This window comes from Dasypus novemcinctus, chromosome 2, assembly GCF_030445035.2.
Source record: "Dasypus novemcinctus isolate mDasNov1 chromosome 2, mDasNov1.1.hap2, whole genome shotgun sequence".
Taxonomy (NCBI): Eukaryota; Metazoa; Chordata; class Mammalia; order Cingulata; family Dasypodidae; genus Dasypus; species Dasypus novemcinctus.
Genome location: NC_080674.1, coordinates 55,721,528 through 55,741,401, shown reverse-complemented (window position 1 = coordinate 55,741,401; position 19,874 = coordinate 55,721,528). Strand labels below are relative to the sequence as shown.

The 19,874-nt window shown below is 39.6% G+C and overlaps 1 protein-coding gene and 1 pseudogene across 2 annotated transcripts in view; one reads left to right on the top strand and one right to left on the bottom strand.

Annotated features, from left to right (window-relative positions):
* Window positions 1–499: 499 nt before the first annotated feature.
* The window catches only part of PLPP1 (phospholipid phosphatase 1), a 126,124-nt gene continuing 106,749 nt past the window's right edge, over window positions 500–19,874 (top strand). Inside the window, exon 1 of one of the 2 annotated variants that reach the window (XM_058309092.2) lies at window positions 500–891. In XM_058309092.2, coding sequence (XP_058165075.1) covers window positions 834–891 — 58 coding nt within the window. In that variant the 5' untranslated portion in view covers window positions 500–833. The remainder of the gene's footprint in view (window positions 892–19,874) is intronic. The other variant, XM_058309090.2, reaches the window with a different exon arrangement.
* On the bottom strand, window positions 8,858–12,253 carry LOC139439809 (small ribosomal subunit protein uS3-like; annotated as a pseudogene).

Below are 19,874 nucleotides of genomic sequence, written 5' to 3'. Positions count from 1 at the left end.
AGACAGAACCAGGAGGGTTAGCTGTTTACCCCGGACCTCTTTATTACACCATCCCCATGTAAGCAGAGGGGAGAGGCAGCAGGTGGGGCCCTGGGATTCTGGGGTGGGGGGATGGGAGGCGGGGCGAGGCGAGGTCTTCTTCCTCGGCGGCGAGGCCAGGTGCCCCAGAGCAAAGGAGGTCGCGGTGGACCCACCAGAAAGCCGGGCCGAAAGAACGCCTCCTAGTACCGCACTGGGCCGGCCTGCACTCCCCGCCGGCTGCCGCGCGTCTAACTGTGGGGGCGGGCCCCATAGTCGGGAGGGGCGGGGCCAGCGGCGCTGATTGGCTCTTCTGTCCCGGTCTGGGATTTCCCGGCCACACCCTGACGCCCGACGCCGGCCGCCCCGCCCCCGCCGCGCTCTCCCGGTCGGAGAGGCCGCGCGCTGGCCGGTCCGCGCTGCCGGGCGGGAGGGGCCCGAGCCCACGTTCCTCCTCCCTACCGGTCCTCATCCTTAAAGCAGAGTCCGGACGCCCCGCCTGTCGGAGAGGGCGCCGGAATCCGGGCAGCGGGCAGTCGGGGCAGGCCAGGCCCGACCGACGAGGGCCTGCGGCGACGGAGCGGCAGGCGCGTGAGCGTCTCGGCCCACATCGAAGGGTTGCGGGAATTGTGTGAGAAGGGGTCCCGGGAGCCATTGCTCGGTGCCACTCCACACCTCAACTGCTTTTTCCCGACTGGGAGGAGCCGTAGCTCGGGGCCGTTGCCAATCCCGGCCCCGGGCTCGCGAATCGGGTGCCTCGAACGTCGGCCCGCAGCTCGGTCCGCCGCCAGTGCCCGGCAGCCCCTACCGTGACCATGTTTGACAAGACGCGGCTGCCGTACGTGGCCCTCGATGTGCTCTGCGTGTTGCTGGGTACGTACGCGCCACCGGCCCGCCGCCTGGGCGCACCAGCGAGGCCTGAGGGGCGTGTGCGCGGGAGCCCCGAGTGGAGTGCGCACCAGTGCGCGTGTCTCCTGGGAGGGGACTTGGAAGGAGAAAAGGACGGGCATGGGGGTGTGTGTATGTTTGCCTGATGCGCCCCTGTCTGCCCGGCGAGACGCGTGTGGCGGCTTCCGCAGCCGGGGGACCCCGCTTTGCAGTCTGCACCCCGGCTCCCGTGTGGCCGCTGCTGTCTGTCTGTTGTCCGCCGGTGCGCTGAGCCCAGCCCTGCTTGGACGCTGTTCACCCCTCTGCACTCCGTCCCTGCTGCTGTCCTCTCTTTCCCGTTCCACTCCTAGCAGAACTGGGTGGGCTCCTCCTGTCTACTCTAGAGAAGCCTGGTCACTGGCTTATCAGATTCAGTAGCGAAATTGCAGCTTTAATACACAGGGGTTTCTTAGTAACAGGCGTCAATGTCTGGTTTATCTTGTGGGAAGCAGTTTAATTTTTCAGCTATAAAAGGCTAGACGTTCCTAATTAAAAGGCGTTGCCAGGTTGTAAATTGTCAGCAAGTGGGAGTGAGGATGACAAGTTTCTGCCTATAGGTGTGAAGAAGAGCATGACTTTATTTGGGGGGGGGGCGGTGAGGGTGAGGTTGCTCTAGACCTGCTGTCTCCTCCTTGGCACGGACTTTGCCATGGTGTAGCTTTCCATCTCCTGTGACAGCTCGCAAGGAGCCTCAGACATTAGTTGACTGCAGCAAATTTGGTGTTGCCTACCTGAAGGAAGAGTGCAGTTTTGGGACTTCTGGTTCCTTGTTACGACGTTCTTTTCACGAGAAAGAATTAAAATCTTTTGAATAAGGGATAGAAGTTGGAAGGGGTGGTTTTCACCTTTTTATATGCATTGTGTAAGGCAGTTATGTGGTGAACTATTTATCATGGAAAACAAACAAGACCTGCTCGAGGCGTGTGTAGTCATGATACTTAAACTCATGTTTAGGTAATCGAGCTTGTAGTACTGGCAAGTTGTTAGGGTCGGATATTGATGACTTTGGCTTCATAACTGAAAGTGCTTAATGACTTCTTCATAATAGGAAATTCCTGGGAGTTTGATTGATAGTTCCTGAGTGTTCATTTTACTCTTTTGCATCCAACCTGATGCTTACAATCTTGGTGAATTCTAATAAATACTTATTTTTTTAAAGAAAAAATTCCTTCTTGTTATCTATGAAGTGTTTTTATCTAACAAGACACTTCCTATGTAGCTCCACAGTGAATTTTAGGAATCCACTTTAGGAAAGGAGAAAACAATTTTGGAAGTCTTGTTTGTATAGAATCACAAATAATCCCTTACATGTCAGGATGTATTAATAATTATGTAAAATATATTCAAATTTACTTTTTGCAATGAAAAGTTTACCTTATGCAAAGATGTTACATGTTTAAATGCATTTTAATTGTGCTCGGTGACAGTGGAGCCTTGTTAAATTTCATTTATATCTTAGTGAAGGGAAAGGAAAATCCTTAATCAGAAATAATTTCCATAATTTGGTAAAATGGCACATTATCCTGTTGTTGCCATATATTAGGTACTATCAGAATTGTGTATTAACTTCCTGGTGAGAGTTCTTAATTTTTAAGACCAACATCATGTTCTTTCTGTGGGCCAAACACTTACTAGGAGGGGTGAAATATACTCACCTGAGGTTGCTGAAGCTACTGTTATTAAACACAAAACTATATGGTAGGTCCTCATTTTAAAAAAAATTCATGTGTAAAGGAGCAACTTTATAAAGTACAATTTTTTTTTATAAGTTATAAGTTCTTGTAGCCTTTTATTTTCAACGTGATGCAGACTTTAACACTTTGTAATTGAGGACACCTAATTGTCTTATAGAAGGAAGACTGATTATAGTGCTCTATTGACCCGACAGTCTCAGGATGTATGATGGCTCTCAAAAAGCTAAAATTAAGTTTAAGATTTTAAATCTTTGATGATTTTGGATAAAGCTGGCTTTGGACACTTTTGCATTATGCTTTAGAAAGTGAATATGATACTTGATCTATTTGAAATATTGATATTTTGTCTATTTTCATATTATTTTTCCTTTTGAAGTAATTCAGTGTATTGTCAAGGATAAGCCCAGATTTCCCTTTTCCATAAATAGAAAGTGAGGTATTGACTTATTTTAATTCAGAATATAAAATGACATTAGATTTAATTACATTTAACTGTTCATGGCAAGCAGCAATGAAAGAGAACAGCAAGCAGTACAGGTGCTATTTCATGCTGAGCTTTAGAAGGCATAATATGTCTTCATAGAAAACTTACTTTTCTAGTGGAGTTTTTTGAAAAGTCATGAAATTTGGTTTTTATTGTCTTTATTGAAGCAAGAGATTGACAGTCAAAAATCATGGTTGCTCTAAGAGGAGTATCAACTTGGCATTAACTTTTTTCTTTTTGTCTTTGCTATGGAGAATCTACAATTAAGAGCTGATATAACAGCAGAAAGATGATTAAGAACATCATAAGTACAGGTCTATGTGAAAGTGATTCATAATTATAATGTGAATATGCCCCAGGATCTGTTAATGACTACCCCAGCATCATGCAGTATATCCATTTTAGCATGGCCATATTACCTGATCGCATTACATCAGCTATTTAGAATTTTACAGAGGGTGATGTTTATTGAAGGTTGGTGTGATCATTAAATATTCTGTGTGTTAGGTATGTGTGTGTTTCTCATCCTAAGTCATCTTTATCATTACTGTGAAACATTAATTTCTATTTTTATTCAATATGTCCAAATTATTAATTCCTTCAGTGGATCTGTTAAATCTTTGGAAGACGAATGAAAATTCTAAGAGATGATGTGCATTTGATTCCTTTCTAATATGGAATATAGCCTTGCCATCTTTCTCTGACTCTTTTGATGTTAGGTTGTGGAATAGGCCATAAACATTGAGCACACAAGAAAAGTTGCTCAGTGGAGAATCACAGTGGACTGGTATTTCATCTTGATACAAAAGGGGCTATGTATTTGTACAATGTGTTAAAGTATATTATAAATAAAATTAGTGTTTATTTACTGAGAGTCATTCCAGATTTTAGCCACCATTGACTGAAAGCCAGTTCTGTGCCAGATACCATGTTAGGTAATAGGGATATAAAGGTGAATAAGGCAGTTTTTGCCCTAAAGAAGCTCAGAGTCTAATAAGGGAGAAGCAAAGAAACAATTACAATATATCATGATAAGTACAGCAGTGGAGGTATGAAATAGGTGTCCTTTGTACAGAGAAGGGAGTTTGATCTGATTTATTATAGATAAAGGAGTTGTCTCTTTTTACTTAGAGATGCAGAGATGTAGAAAGTTATCTGGAATTACTCAAGTAATCTTTTTTTTTTTTCCCAACCTGAAATAGGGCAGTAGGGACCCAAATGAGTACCTGTGTTTATGACTTATTTGCACACAGTCCATGATGTTTAGTAGGTTTAGATGGAACTGACAAAACCTTTTCATATGCTTGTGTTTACTGTGTGGCAGTCATTTAGAATACTTACTGTGCTGGATATTCTCCCTTTGTCCCTCTTCTCTCCATCCTTCTCTACTCAGTTCTATGTTCTGGGAAGTGACTTCTATGGGATCTATCAACTGAGCCCTTCTTTGGTTTCTGGTTGACTTAGGCCTGGGACTAATGCAGGAGGACTGGAAGAGGCCTATATTCTCTTCTTTTATGTTACCAAGGCTGTGTTCTATGAGTAGGTCACAGCTCCTATTCACTGGCCTTCTCTGACAGCCAAGTACAGTTACAAATATTTCTGGGTTTTGGTAATCCTTCACTTGCCCCTTTAGGTAATGCAGTCTGATGTTGCCAGCTTTGAAGTATTTTACCATCCCGTGCTGCTTTCTATAAACCCTGTATATAACTTTGAAAATGGTTTCTTCATTAAGTTCTCTTTGTTTATTAAGTTCCGTTTGTTTACTGCCAGGACCTTGACTGATAATACTCAGTGTCCAAAACGTATTTGAGGTGGCTTTCCTTTCTGTACTAGACACCAGGTATAGCTGCCCTTAATAGAAACTAACAGGAATTCATGGGCACCAACACTGTTTTTCTTGGGAGAAGGAGATCATCATTCCCTCAGCATGCTTCCTATATGGTGTCACTATTACGGTAATTCAAAGTCAGCTGGGTTTAGAGTGAAATCTGGCAACAAAATATACTAGCCCCAAATATTAGGTGGTTGTGGAATCCTGGTTACATGTTCTACCCCAGTAATTATCTGAAATACTGATCCAGATATCATGACCATCATGCTGACTTTATTCTACCTTTTAAGCATTATCCCTGAGAACTTGTCTCTTTCCTGACCCCATCCCATGCCTCTTCCCCAAGGGAAAAAAAATAAATGTTTTGTGAAAGATTCCCACATGCTAAATAGCCTACAGAATTTAATGTTTTCTTTTTCCTCCCAATATTTTATTTGTTCATTCTCTCATTATTTAACAAAGTATTTGTTAAATGCACAGTATTAGGTATTGAGGACATAAATAGACACAGACTGACTGACAGAGAAGAGGCTGTTCTTATCCTGACTACTTGCCATGTCAGCTTCTGTTCTTATAAGCAAACTTCTTTTGCCTCTGATAAAGTTTACTGGGTTCGTTTCTCTGTTTTATATAACTTTTCCGTATTCTCTCAGCCATATAGAGAGGAAAGAAATCTCAAAAAATGAATCTCAAAATGGCATATTCTTGGGGCAGTCTGATGCCCTGTTGCAAGGCTTTTTCTTCCTTTAAATGGGCAGCTAGAACAAAAGTAGAGGCCTAGGGTACATTGTTACTATTTGATTCTAGTTTTATACAGATGAGTTTTGACTTAAATTTATCTTCCTTGGAATACAGTGTGGAAGTGTTCAGAGAACTTTCCCTTTTAGACTTTATGAAATGTAAATTCTTTTCTCTATTTTCTCTTTGAATTACGTCCTTCTGGAAACTTACACACATACCACGAATCTTTATTAATCTCTTCCTCTTTTAGTCATTTTTGGCTAAGATCTACCAAAATTTTCAATGTCTTAACTCAGTTTGCAGAGTTATTCTTTTGGATAAGACATTTAAATTTAAATTGTTAATGTTTACTTTATTAAAAAGGATAGTGACAGAAATTACAAAACTACCAGATTTTAAGTGAGCCTGTTAATGTATAGTTTCAATTTTTATGGAAAGGAACTTGGAATGTTAATTGCTTCCTCCTAATTTAGGTGGCTCAATTCAGCGTTATGTAGAAATATACAGTCTGTATCATGACCTAAGTAGGGATTATAGAGACACTCTGTTTCTCTTGTTTTCTTTTCAAAAAGGCATAAAGACATTCATCATCCAGATGTTATGAATGATGGTTTCAAGTCATTTTATTGCCTTTTTCTTCACTCCTGTTTTTTTTTCATTTCTTAATAATTATCTCCTATTTTTTTAATAAACTTTTTCATTCTCCCTCCTTTCTTCTCTCTCCCTCCCCCCCATCTTATCTCCTTCCCACTGTCTTTCCTTTCTTCTGTCTAGATTTAAAGCCCAGTGACTGAGGAAGAGTTGTTTAACTTAACTGAAAATAGCCTAAAATTGGAATTGATTTGTTCTTTACAAACTGTGGATTTTTCTTTAAAACATTGGAGAGACGGCATCATCTAGTGATGGATTCTAGAACCCAACTGCCTAGGTTCAAATTCCAACTCCTCCATTTTTTTTTTTTTTTTCTGATATACTTTTTTATTTTTTAAAAGAAACTTAGATTACATAAACATTACACAAAAAATATAGGGGATTCCCATACGCCCCGCTCCCTAGCCTTCCCACATTTTCGCACATCAGCAACATCCTTCATTAGTGTGGCACATTTGTCACAATTGATGAACACATCTAGGAGCATTGCCACTAAGTGGTGATTATAGTTTACATTGTAGTTTACACTCTCTCCCACACGTTTTTGCAAGTTATTACATGATATATAATGGCCTGTATCTGTCATTGAAATGCCATTCAGAATAATTCCCAAGTCTCCCAAATGCCCCCAAATGACTCCTATTTTTCCCTCCAACTCCTCCATTTACTAGTTATGTAATCCTGGGCAAGTTTCCCTGTTGGGCTGTATTTCCTCAACTGTATAATGATAAAAGTACCTACCACATATTTTTGTTTTGAGGCTTAAATGAGTCCATACATATAAAGCACCAAGAAGAGTACCTTGCACATATAGTGTACAGTACAGTATTTGTTAAATAAAATAGTTAATCCTCTATAATTCCACCACTTCTAACATAATGATTATATTAGTAGAAATAACATCAATTTATTTTTAATTAGGAACAGAAACACTGACTTTAGAACATTTCCCATGGGTATTCATGGACTGTCTGTGAAGCTTATAAAGCATCTTGACATAGTAGTGTTCTATCAGTCAGGTGTAAAAGCCACATATATGATCTCCCAGTGGTGGTAATCCCAACCAGTGTGGAAATTGATCTGCAAAGATCTGTGGTAGAGTGTAATTAAATAAACGGAAAAACGGTTATTTTATACAGCGATAAATCCTGAATTTCAGCTTAATCTCGAGTTAGCTATAGTCTAGGCACTTTCTCTGTTTTTGTTGTCAGGGCCTTGGGAATGATCATTCCCTATGTAAAAAGTAAAATTAATAGTCCTGTTGAATGACCTTAATTGCACATCCTTATTTGTGCAAATTCTATTATTTGAATTTCTCTCTGCAATGAAACATGCAGCAAAGAAAAAACTGTAATGTAATACCTTTCCATATTTCCTCTCTTTTACCTTGTTTTTTTTCAGTCAAATATTTACTTATTTATTTATTACTGTGATTCCATTTATTTGAAATATCTAGAACAGGCAAATTCATAACCAGAAAATTGATTACAGGTTACTAGGGGCCAGAGGGAGGGGGAAAGGGGAGTTATGGCTTAATGGGTACAGTTTATTTGGGATGATGAAAAAAATTTGATGATGGTAGCACAACTTTGTTAATGTACTTAATACCACTTAAGTGTTCACTTAAAAGTGGCTTAAGTGGGGTATTATGTTACCGAAATAAAAACCATAAAAACACACACACACATATATATCTCCTATTTCTGATCCTGTAACCCTGAACTACAATTCTGTTAATCCAGGTGCTGCCCTGCTTGCAATCAGATTTTTGTCACCAGATTTACTGCCCCAGTTATTTCTATGCTCAGGTCCTCTGCTCTGGCCCCTACTGGTACCACACAAGCATGATTAAAACCAAGAGGGCTTTAGAGAAAGCACAGAAACATCCTGAGCCAGGAGACCCCAAGCACCAATCAGGTAAAGACAACCTCCCATGGGCCAACATGACTCTTAGACTGAACACTGGACATGCAATCAAGTCAAGCTATGTGCCTTTTAATTTATTTTTTATTTTTTTAAAGATTTTTAAAATTTTTATTTCTCTCCTCTTCTCCCCCCACCCCAGTTGTCTGTTCTCTGTGTCCATTGGCTACATGTTTTCTTTTTGGCCGCTTCTGTTGTTGTCAGCGGCACGGGAATCTGTGTTTCTTTTTGTTGTGTCATCTTGCTGTGTCAGCTCTCTGTGTGTGCGGTGCCATTCCTGGGCAGGCTGCACTTTCTTTTGCGCTGGGCAGCTCTCCTTATGGGGGCGCACTCCTTGTGTGTGGGGCTACCCTACGCGGGGGACACCCCTGCGTGGCACAGCACTCCAGCACTGCGTGTGGGCCAGCTGCACATGGGTCAAGGAGGCCAGGGGTTTGAACTGTGGACCTCCCATGTGGTAGACGGATGCCCTATCCACTGGGCCAAGTCTGCTTCCCCCATGTGCCTTTTTGAAAAGCTTTTTTTTTTTTTTTAAGGTCCTTAGAGAGCAACATCTAGGCTTCAGATCCAGCAGCCAAGGAAACCCTTTTATGTGGTAGGAACTGTTTGAGAGCATGGCAATGGCTCTGGCTTCCTACCTTTCTGCTCTGAGATGGGAGTGGTGGGTAGGATCTCATCCTTGGGTCCCACAGTGCTCACATGGTCAGGCAAGGACTTCTTAGGACCAGTCTTACCACTTGGGTCCCAGTGTAGCATAATCTTCACTTTCATGCCCAGCACACCCTGTTTGAGCAGCGCATGGTGCTATCAACATAGAAGTTAACTGCGTCCCCCTGTGGATTGTTTGGCCATCCATAGACTTCATGGATTAGCCCTCTGTCCTTGGAGGTTCCCAGACACTATCACCTTGTGCCCCTTGGCTCCACTCTCCATGAGGAACCACAGCACACCAGAGCAGACCTCTGCACAGTAAGCCCTCCTAGGAGTTTGTAACAGAGACTCTGCCTGGGCAATGGCCAATAGACCTCTTGTGGCCACCTTTTCAGCATAAAGCTCTACTCTTCCCTCAGGGAAGCCAAACCTCTTCTGAACTACAGCAGTCAATTCCCAGATCTACTGGCCTTTCTCATGGACAATATTCTGTGTCCTGGTGGCCAGAATAATGACTTCTGTCTTGGTTGGTGTAACTCGAATCTCAACTCCAGAGTAGTCATCTTCAGCTTGCTCCTGAGTGAGAAACTTGTTCAGTTCAGCTTTGAAGATGCCATCAGCAACAGGCTTTCTTTTCTTGGAAATTTCTACCCTGTCAATTATTTATTTTGATATGTGTTAACTGAAATTTTTTTTGTGTGTTGTATGGGCACAATGTTAAGTTTTTAAAGGATTCAACTTTGCATCATCTTTATATATTGAGCATTCATTATGTGCTTAGTACAATGTTAGAAGCTAGAAATAATAGTATAAAAAGGATAGATTAAGGTCTCCATACTAATATATAAGATAATTGCAGATATTAGTAAATGCTATGAAAGAACTAAAACAGAATAATAAGAAAGTGAGACATTGTTGGGGGGCATTCTGAAGGAAGACTTCTCTAAGGAGGGGATATTTGAATTGAAATTTTAAGGATGAGCAGGGGGAGGAGTATTCTAGGCACAGAGAAGAGTGAGAGTAGTGGGCCAAAGGGGCAAAGAACATTTCGTGTTGGAATAAGAAAGGAGAGGTCAGCATGGCTGGAGTATAGTATATATCCATGCTATTGTTAATAGTGAATTTTGTGATTTTTATTTCTAAATGTCAGAGTGGATAATAGGAATAAGTGACATTTTTTAGTGTCCACTCAGACTCTGTCTGAACAGCTTGCTCAAGGAGAGTAACTTGATCATCTCCATTCTGTAGATGACGGGATTGAAGCTTAGAGCAGTTGGGAAACTCACCCAAAGCAACCCAGCTAAGAAGTGGTATGGTTAGAAATTGGGAAATGCATTTTTGAAGACTATAACTTTTGAATGCAGATTAACTGGTTCAGATTTGGAAAAGGTTGTCATAATGCAGAGGGTGAGGAAGGGGAGGGGTAGGGAGAATTAGTAGGGTGTAAAGGCAGTGATTGTTGGCCTGAATCTTTTATGACTATCGTAATCCTATTTAGTTGTGATGGGGCTTCAGAATTAGTTTCTGCTTAACATATTTTGAGTATATGTCTTCTGTCTAAAGGACGCACTGTAATATTTCATAACTCAAGCTCCTCTAATAAATAACTATTGAAAATATAACTAATTTGCCCTTTTCCATAGCATTCTCACAGACTTGTTTCTTCAAATAGCATTGTTGTTTTTGAGGCCTTCTTTCAAACTTTTCACAGGAAAGGAAGACCTTTGTCCTTCCCTGTATTTCAAGTGAGTCATATGCAGAGTTCAGAGTCACCTTTGGAAAGCTCATACCAACAGATATAGTTAGAACTTTGTGGTTTAGTTCTTAGTTGTCACTGCCTAGAGTCTTTTTCAGGGTGGGGTGTCCTGGGAAATGACATATAGGAAATGTGTTGTGGATGAGCTCTTCAGCTAATTGGCAGCTTGTTAAGCCAGGTTCTCTGCCTTGCCTTTTGTTCCATTTGCGTCAACAATAAAAGAGGTGGGCTGGCTCCCTAGGTGCATACCTAGGATTTGCCTTTGGCAAATGTTTTACATAAACTCATGTAATCATCATAAAACTCTACGCGGTTTATGATATTAGCTTCATTTTATGCCCTAGCACTGGGGATACAAAACTGGGTGGGAAAATAAAACCCAAGGAACTCATATTGCTTCTTACTGTGGAAGAGAGAGTCATAAGAAATAATGGTAATACTGATAAGCTATTGAGTACCTGTCTTTTTGTGCCCTAGTGCTGAAATATTTAAGAGTGAGTGGGAAACGGACTTGGCCCAGTGGTTAGGGCGTCTGTCTACCACATGGAAGGTCCGCGGCTCAAATCCCGGGCCTCCTTGACCTATGTGCAGCTGTCTGGTGCCACTGACGACAACAGAAGCAGACAAAGAAACAAGACGCAGCAAATAGACACAGAGAACAGACAACTAGGGGAGGGGGGAAAATTAAATAAATAAATAAATCTTTAAAAAAAAAAAAGAGTGAGTGAGACACAATAAGAGTCTCCATCCTCAGGAGGTACACAGTCTGGTAAGTGAGTAAGGGGGATAGGCAGGTTTTTTAATGAAGCCTGTTTTTATTTCAAAACCGTTTCCCTTCAGACCATTGCTCTTACTTTACAGAAGTGATCTTGTAAACAAAGCATTGTAACATTACTTTGGACTAGTGATAAATTCAGGAAATAATTTCACGGTACCAGTCCACGTAGGTGAAAACATTGTAATGTGCGTGCTTAGGAAGTATGTGGCCTGTGGTAGGCATTCAGATATTTGTTACATGAATGAATAGGCAATATAAAGTCACTCTTCCGGGGTTTGAATTCTAGCTCCATCTATTATTGTATGCCTCTGGGCAGGTCACTTTAACTCTCTGTGGGTTTCCTCCTATAATGAGGAAAAGGTGATTGGTGCTAATAGTGCCTTCCTCATAGTGCTATGAAATTATGTTTAGATAATGTATGAGATAATATATGTTTAGCACAGTCCTGGCCTGTAGTAAGCACTCAAATTGCTGCTGTCATCATCATCATTATTGTTATCAAGCTTATATACCAATTTGGTACCAGTGACAAACATACTCTTATTTAAATTTGATTCTGTGTGCTGGTGACTTTTCTATTGGGACATTATTTAGTGTATTCCTAGTCACAGTTTAAACAGCATTGGGACTGGAACCTGGTTCATATTTCAGTTTCTAATGCCCAGGTCACTATGGGAAATGTTTTGATTACTTCTGACCTATTTCTTTCTGCAATCAGATACTTCAGATCTTCTGATTGTTCTGCTTGGGTGGCAGTATTCCCACAGCCCATAGACAAGGCACCCAAATGAATGTTCATGTTTGAAGAGAAAATAGAGAACTATAAATACGAATAAACAAAGGTGTGTGAGAGGTGGGAATGACATGATTTGGATAGTCATAACTTCTCTTAGTACTGAGTTCCTTAAACATGCAAGATTTTACTTCATGGATATAAACTAGTCAAGAGTTCATATAAAGTACAGGGTGAAGGACCAAACATACCACTTCTCATACCTTATTTTGATCAATAAGAATTTGTCCTTTCTTCTTTCCATAGAGTTAAAAAAATAAATGTATATAGATCATACATGAGAACTTTCAAGAGTTCCCTCAAGAAAAAAAAAAAATGTATATAGTGATCATACCCATCTTCAGTGTTCTGGGAGAGTCCCAATTTTAGGTAATACTCTTCTTTATAGAGGCAGTTTGTTAGATATATGATTAAATGTAATTAAAATTTATACATTTGTAATATTTTTTCCTTAAGGCATTATTTTTAAAAACCAATCTTTTTGAAATAATGTCCCAATTCATTTTGGAAAATATATACTATACAGTGTAGTAGTAGCAGAGGCAAGTGACATTTTTTTGCCTTTTAACCTTTTTTTAATGATCATGACTAAGAGGGATTTTAATGTGCCTCTTTTCAAATATTGTCTCTCTCTAACCCAAAGGTCCAGTTGGAAAAAGAGTTCTTAAATTGTGATGTTATCAAAACTTGTTAGTCAGGTTATGGGTAATAACTTAATAGCTAGGGTTGGATATTCACATTAATACTAACTTTATGTCCCACATTATGAATGAGATTCTAATTTGCTGCCATTGAATGTAATCTGATTATTAGCCAAATATGATAATAAATGAATAATTATCTTTTTTTTTCTTTAGCTGTTTGACAATTCATTTATTCAGTGTTTTAACAAAATATACTGAATGCCTAGTAAGTATCAGACTCTTGACTGTGTTTCAAGGATAGAAAGTTGAATAAGATATGTTAATCCACTTTAGAAATTATTTCCTAAGAAAACATTATGCTAATAGTTTCTGAAATGGGTTTTTATCTCTCTGTCATCAGTCCTTGAATTTTTTTAACTTTTTAAAAATTGAAGCTTATCATTCATGCATGAACATACATGAACATGAACAATAAATGTATAGTGAAAGTTGTGAACTTATTTAAAAAACATGCATATCATGCAAGGCTCCCATACATCACCCACCACCAACACTTTGCATTATTGTGAAACAATTGTTACAAACTGTGAAAGAGCATTGTCAAAATATTACTATTATGCATGTTTGCTTTGTTTTTTTTTTAAAGATTTATTTATATATTTTTTCCCGGGCCCCCCCCCCCCCCCCCCCCGTTGTCTGTTCTGTGTGTCTATTTGCTGCGTCTTCTTTGTCCACATCTGTTGTTGTCAGTGGCATGGAAATCTGTGTCTCTTTTTGTTGAGTCATCTTGTTGTGTCAGTTCTCTGTGTGTGCGGCACCACTCCTGGGCAGGCTGCACTTTCTTTTGCGCTGGGTGGCTCTCCTTACAGGGCGCACTCCTACGTGGGGGACAGCAATCCTTGCGCGCATCAGCACTGCTCATGGCCCAGCTTCGCATGGGTCAAGGAGGCCAGGGTTTGAACCGTGGAACCTCCCGTGTGGTAGATGGATGCCCTAACCACTGGGCCAAGTCCGCCGCCCATATTTGCTTTGTAAGTTCACAACTTTTACTATACACTTAATTGTTTATGTATGTTCATATATAAATGATATAAAGATGATAATAGGGTTGGTTGGGGAAAAAATACTTTGGTTAGTAGTAATATTTTGACAATGCTCTTTAATCATTAGTTAAAAAGGTTTACCAATGCAAAGTTATTGGTGGTGGGCTGAGTTATGAGAGTCTTGTATGATGTTATATATGCTTGTTTTGTAAGTTCACAACTATTATTATACACTTATTGTTTATGTATGAGTGACATACTTCAATAAATTAATTAAAAACCTTAAAAAAATATTACTATCAGCTATAGCCAGTAACTTATATTTGATGTATTTTCTCCCAATCCACCCCATTATTGCCACCCTGTATTAGTATTATATACTTGTTTTAGTTCATGAGAGAACATTCTCGTATTCTGTTAACCACATTCCATTTTCCACTGCAGGATTCATTGTATTATACAGTCCATTCAAAGTGTACACTCAGTGGCTCTCATTTTCATCACAGAGTTCTGCTGTCATCACCTTAGTCAATTTTAGAACATTTTCATTACTCCAAAAGGAAAAATCCCATATCCCTTTATACCCCGTATTTTTGTCCCTTAGAATTGATATAATAATATCTTCTTTGCCATTGCTGCAAAAATATTACAATATTACTATTAACTATACTGTTAACTATCATCCATAAAGTAATTATCTTTTATGAGGAAATATTTTTGTGTAGACTTCCCTCCTTTCACTTAGGAGGTGGCATAGTGGATGATATTTCAGTGAATGCAATTTATTTATATAACTTTATTTAAACTAGGGTTCAACGTGTGATCTAGCAGTAAAAGCATTTGCTTGCCTCTGCTACTTTCTCTGATCACTTGGACAAGTCATTTAACCTGGTTGTTTCACTTAACCATATGTAAATTATAATGACAATAATGTCTGCCCTGCCTCAGAATCATAGAGGTAAGTGAACGTCACTTATTAACGAGAATCAGTTGTTACGCAGTCTATTGCAGCAATTGAACACAGGTGGGCTCAGGGTAGGAAGACAGACAGCACATGGTATGTAAGTGGGTACTTTGAGCACCTGCAGTACACCTGTAGGAGATCATTAAAAATCTAGCCTGGCTAGCAATGGGGTGAATGTTACCGTCAGCAGAAAGTGGGGAAAAGGCAAAGACTGATTAAAGTATTTAGGAATTAGTATTACAGGAAAAATGGGCCCTGATACAAAATGTAAGCCTCCTGCTGGGTTTCTTTTTTTGTCATACCTAGGTACATGGCTTTATCAATGACCAAGCAGCTCTTCCATTCGTGCAAGTAGTTGCAAGATTCACAGTATTCCTCCCTCAGCCATACTGTGAAGAATTGTAATACACGCTACCTTGCAAAGCCAAAGCATAATAAAATATTGGTCATACTTAATGAAATTTCAACAAAGGGAGATTTTCAGTTTTGCAAATATGATAAATATTATTTTTCACCTAGCAGCTAGTTAAAAAAAGAAAAAAGAAACTGCAATTCCAGCACAGTCTGCTGATTGAGAGACAGTCACCTGTATCAAAAGTAATTGGTCTTTTGATACCAGCAAAGGCTGTCAGATTCCTTTGGCAAAGAGCTTAGCAATCATAAGGGCTTCTGACACACCAGGGGAATCTCCTTGAACGTTATAATCCATATTGCTGTACTATAGTACAGTGACATGCCGAATAATAAATAGGAGAGAGATATTCTTTGAAATAGAGTAATTACATTATTTAAGATTATGTTTCTAGTTTTCTCATCTTCCTAATCTTGCAATTCTATAGCCAGTTATAATGGTTAGAATGGTGAGACTTGAATTCTATTGTGTAGCTTACAGAATGATTTATTACTGTGTAGGGCATTGGGAGATCTATGTCATTGAAGAGTTAAGGAATTGAAATATGTGCACCAGAGTTAAAATACCGTGACCAGATTTGTAAGAAAATCTTGCCAAAATTGAGTCCTATTTAAGAATTGTTTTCTTTGTTTGCTAATAATTTAAAACATATTTAAAAGCACTGCATTATTCAGTAGCCCTGATTGAAATTTTAAACTTCTGTAGCCCCTAGACCCTGATACAGACTTTATCTAAATAAGTTTTTAGAAAGGAAGGCAAAGAGGATAGTGGGGAAAAGGAAAATAAAAAAAATGGAAGAAGTAAATATTGATTTCCAAGAGGGCTTTAGGGGGGAGAAGGATGATAGGATTAATCACAAGGGATGAGCTTTGGAAGCTTGAGATTGCTGCCCACTAAAGAGGTTTCAGCAGAGATTGTGAATTTCAGTTGGATAAATCTAAAGTTCATCTTTAGTGATTCAAATTTACTGGTGTAAGGAATTTGTACTTCAAGTTGGTTAATTAGTTAAATCAGTTTTTAGGACTTAATTGGAAAGAGAGGATCACCGGAACTTCATGGTGATTGCTTTTATTTCATGTTTGAGGACTTTTCATTATTAAAAATGAAATACTGGATTTGGAAGACAAGGTAACTTGGTCAAATATTTTGAAAGTTAAAATTGTAGTGAAAGCAGGTGAATCTGAAATTTTGAGCTATTGAATATATCAAGTAGAATTGTGGCAGAAATGTTATAGTTGATATAGGGGCTAGCCATAGACATGTTTTAATGAGTTATCTAAATATAATTTAGGAAAAAGTATTTATGTTACAGGCAATAAAGATATATTTAATACTTTCTTTAATAAAAAATATGAATGGGTACTCTTTGAGTGAGATAGCATCCTATCTAAGCAAACTATAACTACCCATCATAAGAGGGAACAGACTGTTGTACCATTTTTAAAGACCTTAGAATGCAGGGGTGACTCTAAACTTGGAATTTAAACAGAAATATTTGTAAAATTCTTTTATATTCATGGGATGAATAAAAAAGGCTAAGAGTGTGGACACTGGAAACATATAGGTTTGAGTTTGAATCCCAGTTCTATCATCTACTGTTTGAGGAAGTCACCTAACTTTGCAACTTCAGTTTCTTTATCTGAAAATGACTGGGTCTTCATCTATATGTGCTCCTTGGCATATGACCCAGTGTTCACCGCATAGTAGGCATTCATTTATTCCACAAACCATAGTTGATCATGGACACTGTGTCACACACTGTCTTAGGTACTGAACATACAAATAATCACACAAACACATAAAAAAAATGAACCAGTGCGGGAAGTAGCTGTGGCTCAATCAGTTGGGCTCCCGTCTACCATATGGGAGGCCCTGGGTTTGCATCCCTGGACCTCTTTGTGAAGGTAGGCTCACCCTCATGCCACGGAGAGCCGCTGGCCTGCAAGCGCTGGGGAGTGCTGCCTGGCCCCCAAGCGCTGCGGACTCAGCAAGGTGACACAACAAAAAGGGCATCATGTAAATTCACAGGAGAGCGTGCAGTGAATGGACACAGAGAGCAGACAACAAGCCACAAGGTGGTGGTGGTGGTGGGGGGGAAGAAATAAAAATAAATACAGACACACAGAAAAACTTATAACAAATGGACAGAGTAGACAGGAAACAAGCCACAAGGTGGGTGGGAATTTAAAAAAATGAACCAGTGCTAGGGATGAGAGGTACAGGTGCTATGAGAGATTATAATAGGGGGACTTGAATAAGGAGAATAGGGTTGCTTTTAAAAATGATGACTTTGGTTTCAGGGTACACTATAGAGCTTGAAAATAATGGTTTTAGGGAGATCAGTTGGGGCTCTTGAAGCACCCAAGTGAGGCAGTAATAGTGAGACTAAAGAAGTAATGATGGAGATGGAGAAAAGTGGTTGGATTTGAGAGAGTTATTTGGGAGGTAAAATGGACAGGTTTTGGTAACATATTGTCTGTGGGGAGTAGGGAGAGAGAATTGTCAAGAATAGTTCTGAAGCTTCTGGCTTGTATAACTGGATAGGTTGTGGGTTTCTGCCAGTCCCTGAGCTGGGAAATGCTGTGAGAGAACCATATTTAGGTTAGGATAGTGAGTTTCGTTTGAGGCATGTTGTGTTTGAGATGTCTTTGGAATATCCAAGTGGAAGTATCAAGTCCTTAGTTGGATAAATGGGTCTAGAGCTCACAGGAGTGCCCATACTTCATCACTGAATTCATGATAATTGAAATCATGAGAAATGACAAGTTCACAGGAAGAGATTATACCTTGAGAATGAAAGAAGGCTTAGGACTGTGCTTTGAGAAACACATATTTCAAATTGGTTGGAGGAAATTGAGACCACCAAGTTTGAGAAGGAATACTTTAAAACCCAGAAGGGTGTTTCTGGAAAGCCACATGTAGAGAGTACCTCATGGATAGAGTGATAATAAAGTTTATATTCCTCTGAAAGGTCAAGTAAAATGACAACTCAAAGTGTCCTTTGGGTTTAGTACAGAAAGGTCATTACTGTCCTGAAGTAGAGTCATTTCAGTGGTGGAGTGGAAGCCAAATTGGAGTAGGTTGAGAAGTGGGTACTTGGTGAAGAAATGGAAATCATGGGTATAGGTAATTCTTTTTAAAAAGTTGGAGGGGAGAGCTCAAGGGGGAAGACTCCCAAATATTGGCTAAATGAATAAATGGCCATCATGTGCCTTCATTTTTTTTTTTTTTTTAAGGTTTTTTTTTTTATTGACTTTGTAATAATATTACATTAAAAATATATATGTGAGGTCCCATTCAACCCCCCCCCCCACCCCCCTCTCCCCCCCCCCCCCAATAACACTCGTTCCCATCATCATGACACATCCATTGGATTTGGTAAGTACATCTTTGGGCACCTCTGCACCTCATAGACAATGGTTCACATCATGGCCCATACTCTCCTCCATTCCATCCAGTGGGCCCTGTGAGGATTTACAGTGTCCGGTGATTACCTCTGAAGCACCATCCAGGGCAGCTCCATGTCCCAAAGACGCCTCCACCTCTCATCTCTTCCTGCCTTTCCCCATACCCATCGTCCACCATGTCCACTTTTCCCAATCCAATGCCACCTCTTCTATGTGGACATTGGATTGGTTGTGTCCATTGCACCTCTATGTCAAGAGGAGGCTCAGATTCCACATGGATGCTGGATGCAATCCTCCCATTTTCAGTTGTAATCACTCTAGGCTCCATGGTGTGGTGGTTGTCCTTCCATCATGTGCCTTCTTGAGAAGATTCCAAGCACTGGCCAGCAGGATCATTTCTGACAAGGATGGGAGGAAGGTCAATCAGCTGAAACGCTAATAGTATGGAATAAGTTGTTGTGGTTTCTTGTGATGTGCTCTATGGTGGAAGAATGATTTTGCCAGATATCATTTTTAGATCAAGAGCATAGATACAGTTGAATGCACCTATAGAACTTCATTGTTGAGAACAATTGATTATTCAATACCATTGCTTTCCAAAGTAACTGTCACCAAGTAGGGTGGAAGGAGCTTGGGATTTAGAGGCAGGCACAATTTGTTTCAAAATTCTGTTTTGCTCTTTTCTTGCTTCAGGTCAAGTTGTTAAGTGCCCCTGAGTTGCAGGTTTTTCATTTGCATAGTAGAATACTGTCTACCTCACAGGTTATGATTAAATGAATATCTATGTAAATAAAGTACCTGGTACTTTAGTAGACACTCAACAAATTAAGTTGCCTGTCTTTTTCTCCTGTTTCTCATGGTAGCTGTTTCTGTTTATGTGTAGTTTAAGCAGTGTGTGCTTGCTCTTAACTTTCAAAGAATAATTTGTTGAAGTTCTTCATTTTTCAACTTATGTTTTGTATAAAATAACTTGAATGGAACAAACATACATTTTTGGAAAAATAGATATATGATTTACTACTACAGCAAACATAACCACTAAAAAAAGATTTTTACCAAACTTTTTTGGCTCATGTGTTTATATTTATTTGTGTGCCTTTACAGAAGTGTGTGTTTTAAACAAAGCTTACCAATTTAGATATGCCAATTTGGTGACT